The sequence below is a fragment of the Carettochelys insculpta genome, chromosome 28, assembly GCF_033958435.1.
Source record: "Carettochelys insculpta isolate YL-2023 chromosome 28, ASM3395843v1, whole genome shotgun sequence".
Classification (NCBI taxonomy): Eukaryota; Metazoa; Chordata; order Testudines; family Carettochelyidae; genus Carettochelys; species Carettochelys insculpta.
This window is the reverse complement of record NC_134164.1, coordinates 3,057,833-3,076,672: the sequence shown is the minus strand read 5'-3', so window position 1 is coordinate 3,076,672 and position 18,840 is coordinate 3,057,833. Positions and strand designations below refer to the sequence as shown.

Sequence of the window (18,840 nt, the reverse complement as noted above, 5' to 3'; positions counted from 1 at the left end):
AAACAATGTAAAATAATACTGGTACCTACCCTTAAAGCACCCGTTTAAGCAGTTTGCCAATGCGCTTAGATATCAGCCAAGGTCAAAAATGCTAACTGTTCCAAATATCTAACCTTTGCATTGGGGTGGAAGTCAACTGCAGAATAAATTAATCCAGAGTGTCTCATTAGGAGTAGTTTTGTAATAAGTTTGTTACACTCAGACTGAATTCTCTCACCAAGTGTACTGAGTAAAGAACAAGCAAACCCAATACAATAATGGAGAGAGTTTATTTATTAAAAAAAAAAAAAAAAAAAAAAAAAAAAAGTCAAAATAGTCTCGTGAAACAACCACAAGTATTTCTGAGGCTAGTCCATGCGTGCTTTCAGGGTCCTGGTAGTGATCTTGTCTTTTTCACTGCAAAGAGGAGACAAACTACTACTTTATTCTTACCAAATACAAGGTGGAATGCGTGTGTAATGTAGTAACAATTCTACACCCCACCCTTGTTGATGGCAATAATTTCCTTACAACAGCCAAAGAGAGTTTAACGTTGACCTCCCAACTCTTCTTGTGGGGACAAAAAAAGATGGGAAAGGGTAGTTGCAAGGGGTCTCTGACATGGAGGGGGAAGGGAGGCTGCTACCCAGGGAGCTTGGAGAGAGAGAGAGACAAGAAACCCTTAGTGAGAGCAGTAAGCTTGGCCCACAGATGCTACAACATCTGTTAAAGGTCAAAAGGAACCAGCGTTACCATCAAAGCTGACCTTCACGTTGCAGGCTACAGAATGCATCCTCCCCCTCGCATAACAAACCTCTGATCTCTCGCTGAGTGACTGCAGTCCTCAAATAATTATTTAAAGACTTCCAGTTCCAGAGAATCTGCCCTTTTCACTAGTTTAAATCTGCACATGACCCAAGCCCTATGCTGCAGAGGAAGGTAAAAAAGACAGGTGTCTGCCAGTCGGGGGGGAGGGGGAGAAATTTTACCTAAACCCCAAATAGAGTAAGACCTTGAGCATGGGGGGCAAGCCCCACCAGCCAGACGCATGTGCAAAGTCCTAGTTTGAGAAGTCTACTAAAATGTCCAGGAACAAAGGGCTCCCTATCATGACGCCTCAGCTTTGTCAGCGTAATGCTGTGTGCAGAGGCAGGTTTGAAATAAGTTATTGACACTTCCTCCTCCAGATGCTGCAGGGGTGAACCTATGCAACATCTTCCCACTACAATTTCAGATTGACCATTAAGCAAGCCCCGCTCTCAATGTGCTACATAAGAAAACCAGTTTTAGTTATGAACCCACTAGCTGGCTCACCTGGTAGGGAGCTGCTGCTGAACAGAAGGGTTGGCCAACCCAGCAACAAGGTAGCCCTTAGTTCTGCATGGAAGCCTTGAGTTTTCTAATGGCATGTTACGTCCTCTGGTTATAGCAGCGACAGCATTTTGTGTGCACAAATAACCAGGACTAGAGGAGGGAATACTACTAGAGTCAATTTAATATCCCTAGGGCTGCTCTAGCAAGGTTAGCCATCATGGTAATGTAAAGGTCTGATGCAGACAAGACCTTACTATGATTTGATCTATACTAGGCAGGTAAGTCGATTGCAGACATGCAATTCTAGCAAAACAATTGTGTAGACAGAATTGACTTATCTGCAATCAACTTACCTGGCTGCCCTCAGTGAGGAAGATTCACAGGAGAGTTTCTCCCATTGGCCTCCCTTACTTCCCATGATAGCGAGAAGTACAGAGGTCAATTGCTGACCCCGATAGGTTGATTTTGTGCATCTCTACCAGGCCTCCAAAACTGAATGCTGGAAGATTGACCCTGAACAGGTCGATCTTCCAGGTAATGTAGACATGGCCATGTAGACAAACCTATGAAGGGCAGATTTCAAGCCTGGTAGCCATTCCTCAACTGACTTAAGGCCCTGTATTTAATTCCAACAGTTCTTTCCAATGCACTTACATTATATGCACTATCACACCCATGCCAGACACAGCATCTCTGTCCACTGCATTCAGCATAGCCTGCGAGATAGTTTCAAACAGGTGGTCTGGCTCCTTAGGAAAGAGGAAGGGAAAGACTTAGTTGTCATTGACAGCTGAACTGCTGCATTTCAGAACAATTTGTGGAACTAGCAATCTGACGCCACCAACCCCTCCTCAAGAGGGACTTAGGATCCTGCATATGTCTTGCAGAAGTTTGCCATGGTACTAGCCCTCAGCAGGTGTGAGAGCTGGGTGCGACTCCCCAAACAGACTGCTTGTGTAACTGTGGACAAATCACTTGACTCCTCATGCCTTAGGTCCCAATACTTAAGAAATAATGCTCTGCTATCTCACGGGCTTGTGAATATAAACGTTAGCTTATATGGGGTTTCATCAGTAGTCTCAAAGCATTTCATTAGGTAGAGGCATTATTATAATACAACATGAGTAACCTAAATTTACTCTGTCTCATTCAACAAAGGATTTAAAAAATCCAAGAATTACCTAGAATTTAAATCACTAGACATGTCCTGCCACCTCTTCACTCACCATGTCAGGCTCCCAGAGGGACTCACACATGCCATACATCTGCTCTGAGCAGGTGCCACTCACAACAAAGTCATCTGTTATCATGGGACAACCAATCAGGTCCAGAGAACAGATGAAAGGTTCATACGTTAGGGGGTCCAGTCCAGCAATTACTGGCTCTGTGTAATAGGGTCCAAACCTGTGAACAAGGCATATGTTAGAACAGCCTAAAGACGGGGGTGCAGAAGTTTGAAGAACAGCAGAATTCTAACTTGGTAGGTATTTAAGTATTCCAACTCTGCTGTCAGGAGCCTTTCAAATTATTAACAGGGTAATTCCAAACTACAGTATGGTCTCGACATTCGCGAGTGCCACACTCATGAATGGCCTTGCTTCTCCAGGGCCAGGAGTGTCGGCAGCTGCCACAGCTTCCCCAGGGCCCAGAGCGCTGGCCCCCACCACTTTCCTGGAGTTCCAGGGCAGGAAGCCCCCACACTGCCGCTTTGCAGGACTCTGATCCTCCCTCCCCCACCATTTGCAAAAAATACCAACATTCACAAGGGTTCTGAATACAGAACCCTCATGAATGTTGAGACATTACTATATTTCAGTACCTCCTAACCGTGAATGGACTCTTATTTCAGCAATATTTCAGTGACAAAAAGGCACTGAAATAATTTGCTTCCCTATAGAAGTCAAAAGCTTCAAAGTTGTTTAGGATTTCCAGACTCTGGTGTTAGGCAAGCCACAATTTGTAAGGAACAAACTTTTTCGGTGTCTCATAAAAGTAAATGGTTTACTTAACTCCCTGATTAATATTCTGTGCAAAAGGCTATTGTCAGAAACACTTGGATTTCAAGACAGCATCTTCCTGTTTATTGCCATAATATTACACAGTGCGCAATTTTTCTTTGTGATACTGAGAATCAAGAGGCAACAGAGTTTTCCTTAAACATTGGACCCAAACGAACTAATTCCAGGGGCACAACTGCAGTCCAAAACTCTTCTGTTCTATGCTGTCAATTATCAATCTCTGTAGTGAGTATCAGTTATAATGTGTTTCAGTGACCTTGCTCTTAACTCTTGTGTCAGACACCCATGCAATAGTCATGTCTCCATTAAGTCTTACCACAGCTGATCATTTGAGCTACCAATATAGTTTCCCTACACACACAGGCAGGACTAAGCCATGTTCGGCACCATTTCTGAAACTATAGTGGAACTGGGCTCAAAGTATTGTTCCGAGTCCATTCATACGTGCTGGTCAGCAGTTTTCCTCTTCAGTTTAGCTATAACAGTCAATACAGGTAGGTGTCTTGGCCTACGCTAGGAAAATTAGTCTTTGTAGGAGAACTCTCTAGCTTCCCAACTCCTCTGCAGTTGTAGTTTAACTCCATTAATTATGCCTACATTTCAGTGGTAGCTGTGGAATGGCTGTTTGATATTTACCTTTTCTCATAGAGTAGGTTGGCCACCATGCTCATGAGAGTTTGGGGCTTGATCTGTCTGCCTTCCTTCAATTCATAGAGATTCAACCTGAATTTCAGCCGCTGGGCACTGCAGACAAGATCAGAATCCATATTAAGTCACACCAGTCAGCCCTTCAGGACCTCTGCCACCTCCCCAGTGGTTAGTACTTGCTACTAGAAATTAACATCTGATGGATACATGATGCAGACGTGAATTTAGAATGCATGCACATATGCATTTCAAATGTGGACATCTGGTTCTCATTTACCATGATCTCTTAAGAAATCAGACACAGCTTTGATTTTGGAACACAGATCCTTTTCTTCTTTTAAAAGCAGAGCCCTCTCTAGCCAACAACAAATGTTGCTAGTTTTTGGCAAAACGGAGAAAGCATGTTCCTTAAAGACCTTTGGGGTGGTTCAAGAATAGTCCCAACAGGCCTGACTGCAGTGGGGTTTAGAAAAGGAAAAAAAGTCCTGGTATTCAGACACCCCACACCTGGATGAATAAACAAAGATATGATGTAAACATTTGTATAAATATACACAAACTCCCTTCCTAGAGACCAGGAATATCAAGTGTTCACAAGAAAAGATTCCACTTACACTGTCTGTACATCAGTGGCCAGCCCAGCCAGTCCAATATAAAGCCTATCTCCCATAGGGAAAATCTTCTGAAAGTCTGTGGTCACCATCTGAGCCTGAATTCCAAACCGTCTGTCCGATGCAATGGCCACACAATTCTTCCCCTTCATGGCCATTACAGCCCCACCATTATAGGACATAATAGACTATAAATGAAAACACACAACAGATCATTTTAGGGTTCAGTGAACATATACAGTACGTGCTAACAAAACAAACCAGGAATCATATAGCACTTTAAAGACTAACAAAATAATATATTAGGTGATGAGCTTTTGTGGGGCAGACCCACATCTTCAGATCTGGAGAACATGCTGGTGTGGGGGGTGCCTCCTGGGGGAGCCAGAGTGGAGGGGATTCCCCCTAAAGGACCTGGGTCAGAGGGCATCCCTTTGGAGAGACAGTATGTGCTGTTATGTTACAAATACTAGTATCAACTGGAACCATGCACCATAGCCATGACACCCAAGCCACGTGTCAACCCTGGGTAAGAGACAGTCCCTGCCCAGCGAGTAACAAGAGTGGCAGGGTTCTCTGCACCAGCTTCACGGATGCTGCGCCACCCTGCAGTCCAGAATCCAAAAGCAATTTACACGCATCAGACCCCTTGGTCTATTGCTGAGCAGGGAAGCTTCATCTCCACCTAAACGAAGGTTAACGACCTGCCCGAGACCCAAGGAACAGTCACTGCTGGTGAGAGAAAACGAACTCAGGAGTCCCAGAACACAGCCAGGGCTGGGCGGCTAAACACTCCAGGACGGCCACCACTAGGGCCCCCCACACCCAAACAGGGCCGCCAGCCCCCCACACCCGACCAGCCCCAGCCCAACACCAGAGGCTCCAAGTCCCAGCGCTCAGGCCTCTCCCCGACATTTAAGCGAACGTCGCTCCCTTCTCCTCGGGTCCCCCCCGACTCCGACCCCCGGTTTCCCAGGGGGCAGCCCCAACCCGCCTGCAGAGCCGGGTATCCCTGGGGTGCGCCCCCTGCCCCTCCAGAGAGACACCCCCGTGCTCTCAGACCCGGATCCTTCGGGGGGGTCCCCCTCCAGCCCGGCTCTCCCGGGGGCTCCCGCTCCAGCCGCGGGTGCCCCCAAGGAGCGCCCCTCCCCCTCCAGACCCGGGTGCCCCCAAGGAGCGCCCCTCCCCCTCCAGACCCGGGTGCCCCCCAAGGAGCGCCCCTCCCCCCCCCCCTCCAGCCGCGGGTGCCGCTCCCCCCAGAAGACACCCCCCCCCCCGCAGGCCTCACCATGGCGCCGGCTGACGAGAACACCCCGCCAGACGCAACGATTCCCTACACCACCTCCTTCCTGACTTCCCCGCCGCGCACCCGAACCGTGACGCTCTGAGACCCGCCTCCCTTTCTTCCCATTGGCGAGAAGTGCCGGGCCCGGGTCTGTTGCCCTATTTCCATTGGCCGAATTTTCCCGTCAGTCAAGGGGCGCGGCCTGGCCGGCGGTTAAGGTTGGTTGAGAAGAAAAAGGGGCGGTGTGCAAGCCTCGGCTCGGGGGAGAAAAATGAAGAGTCATAGCGAGCGGCGTGCGCTGGGGCACGATGGGATAGTGGCGGACTTGGGTGAGCCTGTAAGGGCGGTGGCCCTGCGCAGCCGGCTGGTTACATGTAGGGGGAACATGCACGTGCAGCCCCACTGACGGCTGTAGGTAAGGGGGGGGGCATGCTCGCGCACCCCCACAACTGGCTAGCTGCATGCACTGGTGCTTGCGCATCAGACTGGGCAATTCACAGGCTGACCAACCCCCAATGCTCAAAAATCATGAGGCCGCCCCCGCCCCCTACAAAAAAACGGTGGGGGGCTTAAAATCATGAGCTGGACAACCTCGTAAACCCAGGGTTCCTCTGCTGACCCTCCAGGTTTCTCAGCTTTTGAGGTGTTTGCTGCAAATGTTCAAGCATTTCCCTGCAGCTGTGAGAGCTAGCCATTTCCCTGGGCTTTAAATAAAAAACGCGGATTCTCACGTAACTCGCCCAACTGCAGGAGCTGGGGCTGGGAGGAAATACACTGACAATCAAGACTGATCACGAGGTTAGGCGTGCTGGTCTGTTTCAGCAAAAACAAGGAGTCTGGTGGTACTGTAAAGACTGACAAGTTTATTAGGGTGTTAGGGCATAAATGTGGCAAGCTGCAATTCACATCTGCAGATGCTGGAGGGGAAAAAACAGGGATACAGAGATGGGAGTGTGACAGTGTGGATAAACACAACAGAAATGAGAAGGAAAGAGAACCTGAATGGGAAAGTACCTTGATACTGGCTACCAAACACACCTGCATGTTAAGCCTCCATGAATTTGGCCAGCTTTCTACCCACCTTATAGTCCATTCATCCAAGCCATACTTCTTGAACTTGCCAGCAATCGTAGTCTGTAAAACCACTGCAAAGGCTTTGCAAAAGTCAAGGTATATCACAACCACCGCTGTCCCTATAGCCACAGAGCCAGTTACCTCATGGTCACATTTTCAGAAACGCTCAGATCCTAGTTAGGTGCTGAAATACAGTGTCTGGATTTGCAGAAATGCTCAGCACCTGCAGCTCCCAGAGAGAGAGCTAATATGCCCCCAACGTCTGTACACAGGCAGCTGGTCTCTAACTGATCGGCCACCCCAATCTAGTTGTTTAAATAGGATCTGCACATGTTTGAAAATCTGCCCTTGATCCTTCTTGCTTCTCCCATCAGTAAAACACCACTCCCTCCTGAGCCACCAGCCCTCCTCACTTAAGGGCTCAAACTAGGCTTTGCCCAGCCTGGCCATCACACTTCGTGCTGGGCTACCTACAATGTTGTGTCCCTGTAATTTAACGGATTTAGGAGGACAGAGTTACTGGTCTGGTGCACACCCACCAACCTGACAATTTGTCAATGGCTGTACAGATGGGGTAACCCTTCAGTCAGTGAAACACACAGTGGCCTCCCTCTCCTGGACCCTGGGCTGCCCAGCTCTGTCCTGGAAGGCTGTCTGACTTTTTAAATAGCAGTAGTAGGCATCCCTCAATCCCGAGGGATCATGGGCTTGCGCCCCAGTTGGACTGATTCGAACAGCGTCTTCTGTGGCTGTGCACTCCAATGCGGGAGTGGCAGTCCTTTCCGCACTGTGAGCAGCAGGAGGCAGATGTCGCTCTGGTATCACGGGCACAGATCTTCCTGAGGGCTCTCCTGTCTTCTGCTTCCTTCACCAAGGTAGTTTCATGCATAGCAAGAGCTTCCTTCACTCCCTGTTTCCAGGCATGCCTGTCTGAGGCGAGCGAATGCCAGGTGTCCACACTGATAGAGCGCTGAGGTCACTCTTGCACGTGTCCTTGTAGCGCAATTTAGGTCGCCCCTTTGGCCTCTTTCCAGACGCCAGTTCGCCGAAGAGGAGGTCCTGCGGCATTCGGCCATCCGTCATGCGCGAGACATGGCCCAGCCAGCGCGTACGCCTCTGTTTGAGAAGGGTGAACATGGAGGCGGTGCCCTCTCAAGCACCGCGCTATTGGGGACCTTGTCCTGCCATGAGATACCGAGTGTGCGCCTAAGGCAGCGCATGTGGAATGTGTTGAGCCGCTGCTCTTGTTTTGAGCGCAAAGTCCATGTTTCACTGGCGTACAGCAGTGTGCTCAAAACACAGGCTGTGTAGACCTGCACCTTGGGGTGTACAGGGAGCTTATTGTTAGCCCATACTCTCTTCGTCAGCCTGGAGAACGTTGTGGTGGCTTTTCCAATGCGCTTGTTGATCTCACTATCAAGTGACAGGTTGTCTGAGATCGTCAAGCCTCGGTACACGAACTCATGGATGACTTCCCATTCGTAGTCTAGCATGCTGATAGATGGCTCGTTACCCAAGTTTTGGCCAATCACCTGGGTCTTCTTTAAGCTGATTGTGAGGCCAAATTCCATGCATGCATCTGCAAAGCAACAGCCCCAAATAACCGCTCACTCCCTGCCCTGCAGTCAGGGGATCCTGCCCCAGGGTGACTCCGCAGGGCAGGGGATACTCTTCCTAGTAACACATGGGGAGAGTGCTGCTGCTTTCCTGCTCCCACTGAGCCACAGCCCTGAGCTGGGGGCTCGATCGGTTGGATATTGGTTTCCCACCACTGGGAGGCAGCAGCGGCAGCCCTTTTCCCCAAGCTGAAGCCGCGCTGCTGGGGGCGGAGGGGATGGCTGTTGCCATGGCGTTTTGCTTATTGGCTGGAACAGGGTTTTGTTTGCATCCAGGCTCTTCTTGTCCAGATGACATATGTTCAGCCTGTCTGCTCGCCCCTCCCCCCACCTGGCTCGCAGGCACGAGGCGGTAATAAAGTCAATTGCTGAAGGGGTGGGTGCAGGAAAACTGAGGCCCGGCCTGGGGCAGCAAGGAAGGGAGATGGACACCCTTGCAAAACCGGCAGGCCACCAGGGGAGGGGAAAGGGCCCTTCGCTTTCCCGTTGCAGGCGCAGCACCTGGTCAGGGCTGGGGAAACCACAAAACAAAACAAAACCCCCACAACCCACCCGGGCAATTATTTCTGAGCCCTGCAACGAAGTGATCGCAGTACCAGAGCCTGGGCTGTGAAATTGTCCGGGGACGAGGGGACTTCTGCATGGCTCTGACCGCTCACACACAGCCCCTTCCAGCCAAGCACAAGCCGAGGCACGTTTTGCTGAATTGGGACCAGAGCGCAGATCCCACTTCTGGATGGCCTAAGCCAGACAAGCAGAAGTGGCTCTCTCTCTCCTGAGGAATCGGCCTTGCGGCCTGATTTAAGGCAGGTCTCCCGGGTGTGGGTTGCCATTGTTCCTTCCCCTCTACGGCGCACTGTGGGCAAGATACGGCACAACTGCCACGGGCACGGGCAGGTGTGCAGCAAAGGGCCACATGGTACATTTCGGGCTGTAGGCTGGTTTGTGATCCCTTTAAATCCTCAGCAGACGTAGGCACCTGCTCCGTGAGGACATTTCCTGCCCTGCTATCCCTGAACAGGGTTGTGTCAATCAGACGAAAGGCAACAACGTTTTTTCCCAAACTACAACCATGAGGCGAATCTGACTTCCCTTTACACAGCTAGGCTGATCTATCTATCAGATCTAGGAGCATTACCCAGCTGTCCCATATAAGATTTTTAATCTTTCTGGTTATGGAGCCTCTTGTTTGTCCAGCTCTGACCTTTTGGGTCAATATTTTGAGGGACACAGAGATGGTATACTCAGAGATGGTTTACCACCAGAGGTAATCAAGTGTGCCGCGGACACACTCCTGGAACCTCTACATGAGCTACTGTGACTGTGCTGGAAAGAGGGTGAGGTTCCACAGGATATGCACGAAGCTAACATTGGAACATTGTATAAGAACAAAGGAGACAGAAGCGACTGCAACAACTACCGTGGAATCTCCCTCCTAAGCGTCACTGGTAAACCGTTCGCTCGCGTCATCCTTGGCAGACTCCAGAAGATTGCTGAGAGGGTGTACCCCGAATCGCAGTGCAGATTCTGTGCAGAGAGGTCTACCGTTGACATGGTCTTCTCTCTAAGGCAGCTGCAGGAGAAGTGCAGGGAGCAGAGGAAGCCACTCTACATAGCCTTCATTGACCTGACCAAGGCCTTTGACTTGGTCAGCAGGGATGGTCTGTTCAAACTGCTCCACGAGATAGGCTGTCCTCCACGGTTACTCAAGATAATCCAGTCATTCCATGAAGACATGAGAGGAACCATCCAATATGACGGCGCTTTATTGGATGCTTTTAGAATCAGGAGCAGCGTCAAACAAGGATGCGTGCTTGCTCCGACATTGTTTGGGATCTTCTTCGCAGTCCTCCTGAAGCATGCCTTTGGATCTTCAACAGAGGGCATCTTGCTGCACACAAGATCTGATGGGAAACTGTTTAATCTTGCAAGGCTGAAAGCTAAGTCTAAGGTGCGGGAAGTCCTCATCAGAGACATGCTGTTTGCAGACGATGCTACTGTAGTGTCTCACACAGAAGACCAGCTTCAAAAACTGCTGGATCAGTTCTCCAAAGCATGCAAGGACTTTGGGCTTACCATCAGCCTAAAGAAGACAAACGTACTTGGTCAGGACGTTGCTGAATCCCCATCAATCAGCATTGACAACTATATGTTAGAGGTCGTCCATGAGTTCGTTTACCTTGGGTCCACCATCACTGACACCCTGTCATTGGACACTGAGCTAAATAGGAGGATCGGAAAAGCAGCCACAACTCTGTCCAGACTCAGCAAGAGAGTGTGGAATAACAACAAGCTGTACACTCACACCAAAATGCAAGTCTACAGAGCCTGCATCCTCAGCACCCTCCTTTATGGCAGCGAGACTTGGACCCTGTATGCCCGCCAGGAAAAGAGGCTGAGCGTCTTTCACTTGCGCTGCCTCAGGCACATCCTTGGAATATCATGGAAGGACAGAGTGACCAACACCGCCGTCCTCGAGCAAGCTGGAATCCCAACCATGCACACCCTCCTCAGGCAGCGGCGGCTCCGCTGGCTTGGCCACGTCCACAGGATGAATGATGGAAGGATTCCAAAAGACATCCTGTATGGTGAGCTAGCCTCTGGCAAAAGACCTCCTGGACGCCCCCAGTTGCGCTACAAAGATGTCTGCAAGAGAGGCCTCAGAGAGGTAGACATCGAGCTGGACAACTGGGAAGAACTAGCAGACGACCGCAGCAGATGGAGGCAGGGGTTACACAAGGGCCTTCAGAAGGGCGAGATGAGGATCAGACAGCTAGCAGAGGAGAAGCGAGCGCACAGAAAGCACAATAAGGACTTGCCAGACACCCACCACATCTGCAAGAGATGCAGCAAGGACTGTCACTCTCGTGTGGGTCTTCATAGTCACAGTAGACGCTGTAAATGAAGCCCTCACTTGAAACTATAAAGGGCGCGATCCATAGTCTATGCAGACTGAAGGATGCCTACTACTTTGAGGGACACTCCAGCTAAGGCATCAGGAGGAGAAATCCGTTTTGTTCAACTAGTTGATAAAATCGGAGGGAAATGGGGTTACCACATAAAAAAGAGGACACCCCGAAAAGGAGTGTGTTTATGTCAGTATTTCCCAAATCAGGGCTGTGCTAATGTGTTGTTATAGTACATACAGTGCATTAATACAATGTGAGTGGGTAGGTGCTTATACAGCTACACTCCTTTGCTTCTTTGGAACGTCAAATATGGTAATCCTAATTACTCTTGATGGCCTGCTCCCTCCTCTCTCACACACACACACACACACATAACTTGTGAAGTTAGCATAACAGCGTATTCCTCGCCAATATTTATGCAGTGAATAGTACCAGAGAGGGAGCCGTGCTAGTCTACATATTATCAAAACAAAAAAGCAGTCCAGTAGCACTTTAAAGACTAACACACTAATTTATTAGGTGGTGAGCTTTGGTGGGACAGACCCACTTCTTCAAATCAGACAAATTATTTTGTTAGTCTTTAAAGTGCTCCTGGACTGCTTTTATGCAGTGAACGTGCTTTAATTGACCTTTGATGTTGCCGTTTAAATGTAAACAATCATTTGATGTCGACGGTGAAACAGGCACTGGGGTGAAGTTTCCCGACTGGGTTCAGGACCAGCTGACCAGCCTTCTCTTGCTGATCTGTTGTGTTCCTCGGATGATTAGATGAAACTGATCACCCGGTTCCAAAGCAAGACCATTGTTCACGCCTTGAGTAAGGGGTTCAACTTGAACTTGGCAACTGTGTGGTCAGCCCCTAAGTGTTTACAGAGCTAAGCGCCTAGTTTAAAAACCCGGCGGCTGTTGCGGCCGGGGGAGAATTTTTGGCTGGGACCGGCGATGGACACGCGGTCCAGGGAGGGCTTTAAGGAGGGGCCGGGCCGGGCCGGGCCGAGCCAAGCAGGTAGGGAAAGCCACTGATTTTACTTTTGGCTCGCTCGGGCTGTCAGTCTCGGGGTGCCCCAGCTAACGGGGTTGGTAAGTAGCCCCGACTGCAAGAGGCGAAGTCGGCGGGAGGCGAACCCGGGCACCAGACAGGGCTGGCGCGCAGGTTCGAGGGTTTTAGTGCCCCCCTCCTTTTTTTGCAGCGAACCGCGCGCAGGCGCACAGCCGGGAGACATCGGTGAGGTCCGCGCCGGGGCGTTTGTGAATGGTGGGAGCCGGGCGCGCTTCGAACGCGGCCCATTGAGAAGAACCGCTGGACCCGCGCGGCAGATTCTAATGGTCACCGGAGCGGAAAAGCGGCCGCCCCGCGTGGGCCCGGAGTTCCGCGTGCCCGGGGGGCGGAGCGGGCGGAAGTCCGATGTGCAGCACAGGATTTTATCCGCGGAGCTCAGCCCTCCCCTGGCCCAGTGGGGGGAGGGGACATTGGATCAAACGACCCAAAACAATGCGGGTGGGTTGGTTGGTTTGTTTTCCTTCCACAATGCAGCAGCGGAAGGGGAGTTCGCTCTCGAAGCCCCCAGGAAGTTCGGACGGAAGTGGCAGGGGGCGGGGAAGGTGCATTTCCAGGAGCGAAGCAAACAAGACAGAGAAGCGGGGTAAAAAGAATCTGCGCCTGAAAGCGGGAGTACCGGGTAGGGTCTGTGCGAGGGGCGATGTTTTGAGTTACAAAGGGACAGCGACAGACAGCCAGGTACGAGGGGTGTATGGGAATAGAGAGAGAGAGAGAGAGGTACGAGGGTGTCTGGGGAGAGAGAGATATGAATGGGGAAGAAAGAAAATAGTTTATGGAGCTAGCCAGGTAGCTAGACACACAGGTGTATGGGGATGGATGGATGAAAAGGTTGGGAAATAACCAATGTCCAGCGAAAGCCAAGAGTCCCTGCCAGAGCAACACGGAACCTTGGGGAGCCTGCCAGGTAAACGAGGCCATGGACAGCTCATGTGTGGGCCCGATCCTCAGCCCTGGAAGTCCCCCGTGATTTCAGTGAGTTCTAGACGAAGCCCTTAGGCATGAATGCGCACAGGTAGCCAGGAGAAGTGATGGGCGTGGGGGAAGAGAGGGCAGGCCACGGTCACAGCGGGATGGATATCAGGAAACGAGCACAGCCCTCTGCAGGAGAAACAGCTGATGGTTTAAACCTCTGATGCTAACCCAGCCCTGTGTACATAGAGAACAGGGCTGACTCAGGCCCCCGCAGGGAGGAAACGGGTCTAAACCAGCCCAGAACCTGAACCAAACTCTCCTTGGCAGCAGTACATGGTTCCGGATTGGGCCCACGTGAGAGGCCCCTCGGTCCATATGCATGTTTATGGGAGGGGCTGATCTGCGCTGGGTGCAGGGGAGGGGGCAGGGGGCAGTGAAGGAGGAAGGGCGGCAACATAGCCAGCAGCAGGCCCCGATCCTGCAGCCTGCCCTTCCCCAGGTGAGTTTTGCCTGAGAAAGGAAAGGCCGGGTAAGCAGCTGTAGGGGCCAACAGGGAAAGCCAGAAGGCTGGGACAATGAGGGGGGGGCAGAAACAGGGAAGACAAAGGGGCAACTTAGCTAAACTTTGTTCCAGTTAAAGTCCTTTGTTTCAAGAGCCAACCAGGCCTCTATCTCAGAGGCTCTCTAGGGGCTGGGGATTATCCCAGGAGCCCCTAGGCCAGGGAGAGCAGAAAACTCCAAGCAGTCCTGTAGCACCTTAAAGACTAACCATTTTATTTATTAGGTTTTGAGCTTTCATGAAGTGAATCTGATGAAGTGGGTCTCACCCACAAAAGCTTGTGATCTAATAAATAGAACTGGTTATTCCAATAGACCCTTAGGCCTTCCCCCTGCAAACACTCCACATTATGCTTTCCACACTCCTGCAATTGAGCAAGTGATACTTGTGTGCAGGATCAGGACCCTTAGAACCATAGAACACTAGAACTGGAAGGGACGTGGAGAGGTGATTGAGTCCAGTCCTCTGCTTCACAGCAGGACCAAGCACCCTTTAGAGCATCCCTGACAGATCTCTGTCTAACCTCCTCTTAAATATCTCCAGTGATGGAAATTCCACAACCTCCCCAGGCAATTTATTCCGGTGCTTAACCACCCTGACAGTTAGGAAGTTTTTCTGAATGTCCAGGCTAAATCTCTCTTGCTGCAGTTTAAACCCATTGCTTTTTGTCCTGTCCTCAGAGGCCAAGGAGAACAATTTTTCTCCCTCCTCCTTGTAGCCTTCTTTTAGGTACTTGAAAACTGCTGTCATGTCCCCTCTCAGGCATCTCTTTTCTAAACTAAACCAGCCCCGTTCTTTCAGTTTTCTCGCAGAGCTCATGTTCTCTAGACCGTTCATCATTCTTGTTGCTTTTCTCTGGACCTTCTCCAATTTCTCCATGCCTTTCTTGAAATGTGGTGCCCAGAACTGGACACAGTACTCCAAATGAGGCCTAATCAGAGCAGAGCAGAGTGGAAGAATGACTTATTGTGTCTTGCTTATGGTACAACCTTTGCTTTTCAAGGGTTAAAAATCCCCTTCCATGTGCAAGTCTGCAGGCCTCTTCCATGGGAAAAGAGTTGTCTTAATAAAAAGCCCTCCTTGGGAATGAAGACAAAATAATATGCATTGAAAAACAATGAGCCACAGACCACTAGAAGGATTTTTAAAAGTCCTTATAACTGATGCTGCTGGATTTCTTTTCATGCATAACTTAAAGAGACATTTGCTTCATGGAAGGATATTGGGTTTCGTTGTCCTCTCTCCACCCCCAGCTCTCCAATGCTCTGTAGGAGACAGGATTAAATGTTTAATATAGAGGAGTGATGTCGTGCCAAATGGAAAAGAATCCATGTGTATAAAACTACCTCAAAATGCACAACAGATTAGGCAGCTTGGTTTAAATGAAAACTTCAGGCCTTTTTATGTTCACCCTGCTGAAGGGGACAACACTCTTAAAGGGACAGGCCTTCCTATTTCTTTTTTTTTTTTCAATTTTCTCTTAAAGTGGGTATTTAAAGTGTTTCCCACTTTAAAGCGGGGCTGCCAGAATGTCATCTTAAAGGCCCCAGTGCATCTGGGAGGAAAGTTCAGGCTCTAAAGCAGTTCACTGAGAAGAGGGAAAGCATCAAAGGCAGAAGCCTCTACATGGAAATACTTTGCAAAGCCAGATTTTGAGCAGTTCCCATTGTCCCTCCCTTTTGCATATTGCTGGGCCTCTTGATAGGAAAATATTCCATGCTCTAAACTGAAGAAATAAACAGAAATTTGGATCCCTTTGCTAAGGAGCTGCTTTTCTCTGCTTTGTAAACTGTATTTCAAAGCTTTTGAAGCAGGGACCATTGTGATAATGGAATCTGACCTATCGGATATTACACAATTTCACTAATTAATTCCTACAATGGAATTAATTATGCTACCTTACTTTAAAGTATTGGTATTAGACTTTTAATAGCTTTAGCTCTTCCTTATGACTAACCATCAGAAATTTACCCTGGAAGGACACAGCTGAATTTCAGGCCCTTCGGTAATAGACTAATCTTGCTCTATATATTTCCTTTTATTTTTTTTTTTAAATCTTCTGCCCTCTAATTTCATTCGGGCTGTGTCTACACTTGCATTCCTCTTTTGAAAGAGGCATGCAAATAAGGGAAATTGAAAATGCAAATAAGATGCAGATTTACATATCTGATATCTCATTTGCATATTCTTCATTCAACAGGAGCTCTTTTGAAGGAATAATATGCAAATGAGGTGCCTGATATGTAAATATGCACCCCAATTACATTTTCAATTCCCCTCATTTGCATGCCTTCTTCAAAAGAGGAATGCAAGTGTAGAACACAGCCCTGGTGTCCCCTAGTTCTTATATTATGGGAACAAGTAAATATTTTTTCCTTGTTCACTTTCTCCACACCACTCATAATTTTGTATACCTCTATATCATATCCCCCCTTTGTCTCCTCTTTTCTAAGCTGAAAAGTCCTAGTCTCTTTAATCTCTCTTCATAGGGACTCGTTCCAATCCTTTTAGTTGCTGTTTTCTGACCCTTTCTAATGCCAATCAATCTTTTTTGAGGTGGGGTGACTGCACATGTACACAGTACTCAAAATGGGGACCTACCATGGTTTTGTATAAGGGCAATAGAATATTCTGTCTTGGTCTCCATCCCTTTTTAAAAGACTCCTAACATGCCATTTGCTTTTTTGCCTTCTGCTGCACAGGGCGTGGATGTTTTCAGAGAACTAACCATAATGACTCCAAGATCTCTTCTCTGATTAGTTGAGTGTTTTGGGGTGCAGATACCGATTAGGTATCCATGCAGAGTTATAAAGTGAAGAGTTCAAATATCTTGGCTTTGACCTCTGTCTCCTAGTGCAGCCTGCCCTTTTACCAGGGGATGCCCTGAAAAACTGCAGTCTGATTTTTGAGCGAGGGACACACACACACTAGAGTTTCTTAGGGGGCTTGATCACATAAACCAGGCGGTTGAATGTCGTAAAAGCAACCAAACAGCAAGGCTCAAGTTTGTGACAGCTTTTTCTTCCCTTCTCCCTAAAGGAGAATGCCCCCAGCCGACGCAGTGATGTCCTAAGGTGAGCAAACTTCTTTGGTTGGGCTACTTTTTATCTCTGCAATTAGCAGCCCCCCTCCCCACCGGTTTAATGTAATCCAAGCTGACAGAAATGCTTGTGTTCATATGGGGCGGGGGCAGAAGGGAGCAGATACCTGTAAGAAAATGAGCCTGGAGAAGGTAAAACCGTCATGAATGGGTTTATCAGTGTGAATCCACAGCCCTAAAAACAGTAGCGGCTTTCAGCAATGTCAATGAGCTGGATGAACCTGAGACCCCGCAGCTGATTACGCTGTGCCCCCCCCCCTTATGAAATTTCACCCCCCGCCCACTTCGGGCGCCCCGCCCTTTGGCACAGGAGGCGGTGTTTGCACTGAACACAGCCACCTGCAGCTAACAGCTGCTCAGAACTCCCCTCCTTTCCTGGCGGCAGCTAAAAAGAAACCCTCTGCAGTCCCGCCAAGCCAGGGAACAGAGGTTTCCCACCCCAGCTCTGACAGCTGTACTCATCCATCTTCCTCATCACAACTGTTGGGGCCGGGTCTATAGCGGTTCAGCCCCTGCCTCCCACTGATTTCCATAGACCTGAGCCTCAATGCTTGTGAAAATCCAGGCCCGAGTACCTGGTCCCTTCTGCCCCCAGCCCCATTAAGCAAGAGACCCTAATTCCGGGCCACTTCTGTCCAGCCGTCACCTCAGCCTTTCCTGCGCTTTGCTCGGCTGTGGCTGGGATTGCCGGGAGAATGTGGTTTGCAACCTGCCCTTGCAAATATAAATCATCTCCAATTTGCAAGCGGTGGCTGTAAAAGAGCTCAGTGCGTCGTCCCTGGGTGGGCTCGAACCACCAACCTTTCGGTTAACAGCCGAACGCGCTAACCGATTGCGCCACAGAGACCGAGCTGGAAAAGAGTTTTGCAGCCGCAGAGTCAAGCGGTAGCAAAGCTACCGGTGGCCGCTGGGGGCAGAGCCGAGCCGGAGAGACCCGGGAGAGGCGAGAGGGAACCGCTCTCTGAAGACCCAGGGGCCGGGCAGGCCCCAAAGCCCGGCGGGAGCAGGGGGCGGTGGAGGGGCAGGTGGGGAAGGTGCAGCTCAGGAGGAGGAGCTATTTCCCCACCTGGCTGGTTCCTGGGCTGGGGCTCTGAGAACCCAGTTTCCTTCTGCAGCTGGGAGACTGGGATTTACCAATGAAGCGTAGGGGGACATTTCCCTGGCGCTTTCAAATGGGGGCTCCTGGCCTGCTAGGGGTGCAGGTGCCCGGGATTCGCCTTCATTAAAGCAATTCTCCTCCCTGAAACGTTGCAAAGGGGCGAGTTTCATTGTGCCACCTCCCTCCCCACATTTCAAAAGTCACCCCGTCTGTGTCCGCCTGGTTAAAGCGAAGTGAGAGAGACCCAGAGACAGGGGATGTGTTCTACAGGGCGGATTCCTCGCAGGGAGCTCAGCTGTCTTATGGATTACAACGGCAATAGGAATCATTACCTGTAGAGACAGAGAACATATGGCCTCTATATAAGGCCATGATACACCACAGCTTGAACACTGCGCAGAGACGTGGTCGCCTCATCTCAAAAAAGACACCCTGGCATTGGAAAAGGTCCAGAAAAAAGCACCAGAAATAACGAGTGGTTCGGAACAGGTGCCAGAAGAAGAGAAATTAAAAAGACGGGGGCTTTTCAGCTTGGCAAGGAGGAGACCAAGGGGGAGGGGGAGGATAGAGGCCTAGAAAGTCCTGACAGGTGTGCAGAAAGCGAATAAAGAAAAGCGATGTGCTTGTTCCCTTAACACAAGAACTGGGGGTCACCA

General features: G+C 49.8%; 1 protein-coding gene, 1 long non-coding RNA gene and 1 other non-coding gene across 3 annotated transcripts; 1 reads left to right on the top strand and 2 right to left on the bottom strand.

Moving 5' to 3' along the window:
- Nucleotides 1–283: 283 nt before the first annotated feature.
- PSMB3 (proteasome 20S subunit beta 3) lies at nt 284–5,958 on the bottom strand. The gene is made up of 6 exons (XM_074978874.1): nt 5,859–5,958; nt 4,574–4,758; nt 3,948–4,055; nt 2,520–2,697; nt 1,948–2,042; nt 284–396 (listed from the first exon to the last, which is right to left on the bottom strand). Exons 1-6 carry the CDS (start codon nt 5,859–5,861, stop codon nt 348–350), a joined length of 618 nt encoding a protein of 205 aa, XP_074834975.1. The 5' UTR covers nt 5,862–5,958; the 3' UTR covers nt 284–347.
- Nucleotides 5,959–13,065: 7,107 nt separating this feature from the next.
- Nucleotides 13,066–18,672, top strand: LOC142002746 (uncharacterized). The gene is made up of 3 exons (XR_012642709.1): nt 13,066–13,133; nt 17,025–17,059; nt 18,455–18,672. It is a non-coding gene; the product is annotated as an uncharacterized LOC142002746 (long non-coding RNA).
- On the bottom strand, nt 17,859–17,932 carry TRNAN-GUU (transfer RNA asparagine (anticodon GUU)). The gene has a single exon. It is a non-coding gene; the product is annotated as a tRNA-Asn (tRNA).
- Nucleotides 18,673–18,840: the final 168 nt, after the last annotated feature.

What these genes read in the sequence shown, in the direction of transcription:
- PSMB3 (XM_074978874.1), bottom strand. An exon ending in AACCTACTCTATGAGAAAAG is followed by an intron (nt 2,698 to 3,947) that starts GTAAATATCAAA and finishes CCTTGTTCACAG; the next exon opens with GTTTGGACCCTATTACACAG. An exon ending in CCCTCTGGGAGCCTGACATG is followed by an intron (nt 2,043 to 2,519) that starts GTGAGTGAAGAG and finishes CTCTTTCCTAAG; the next exon opens with GAGCCAGACCACCTGTTTGA.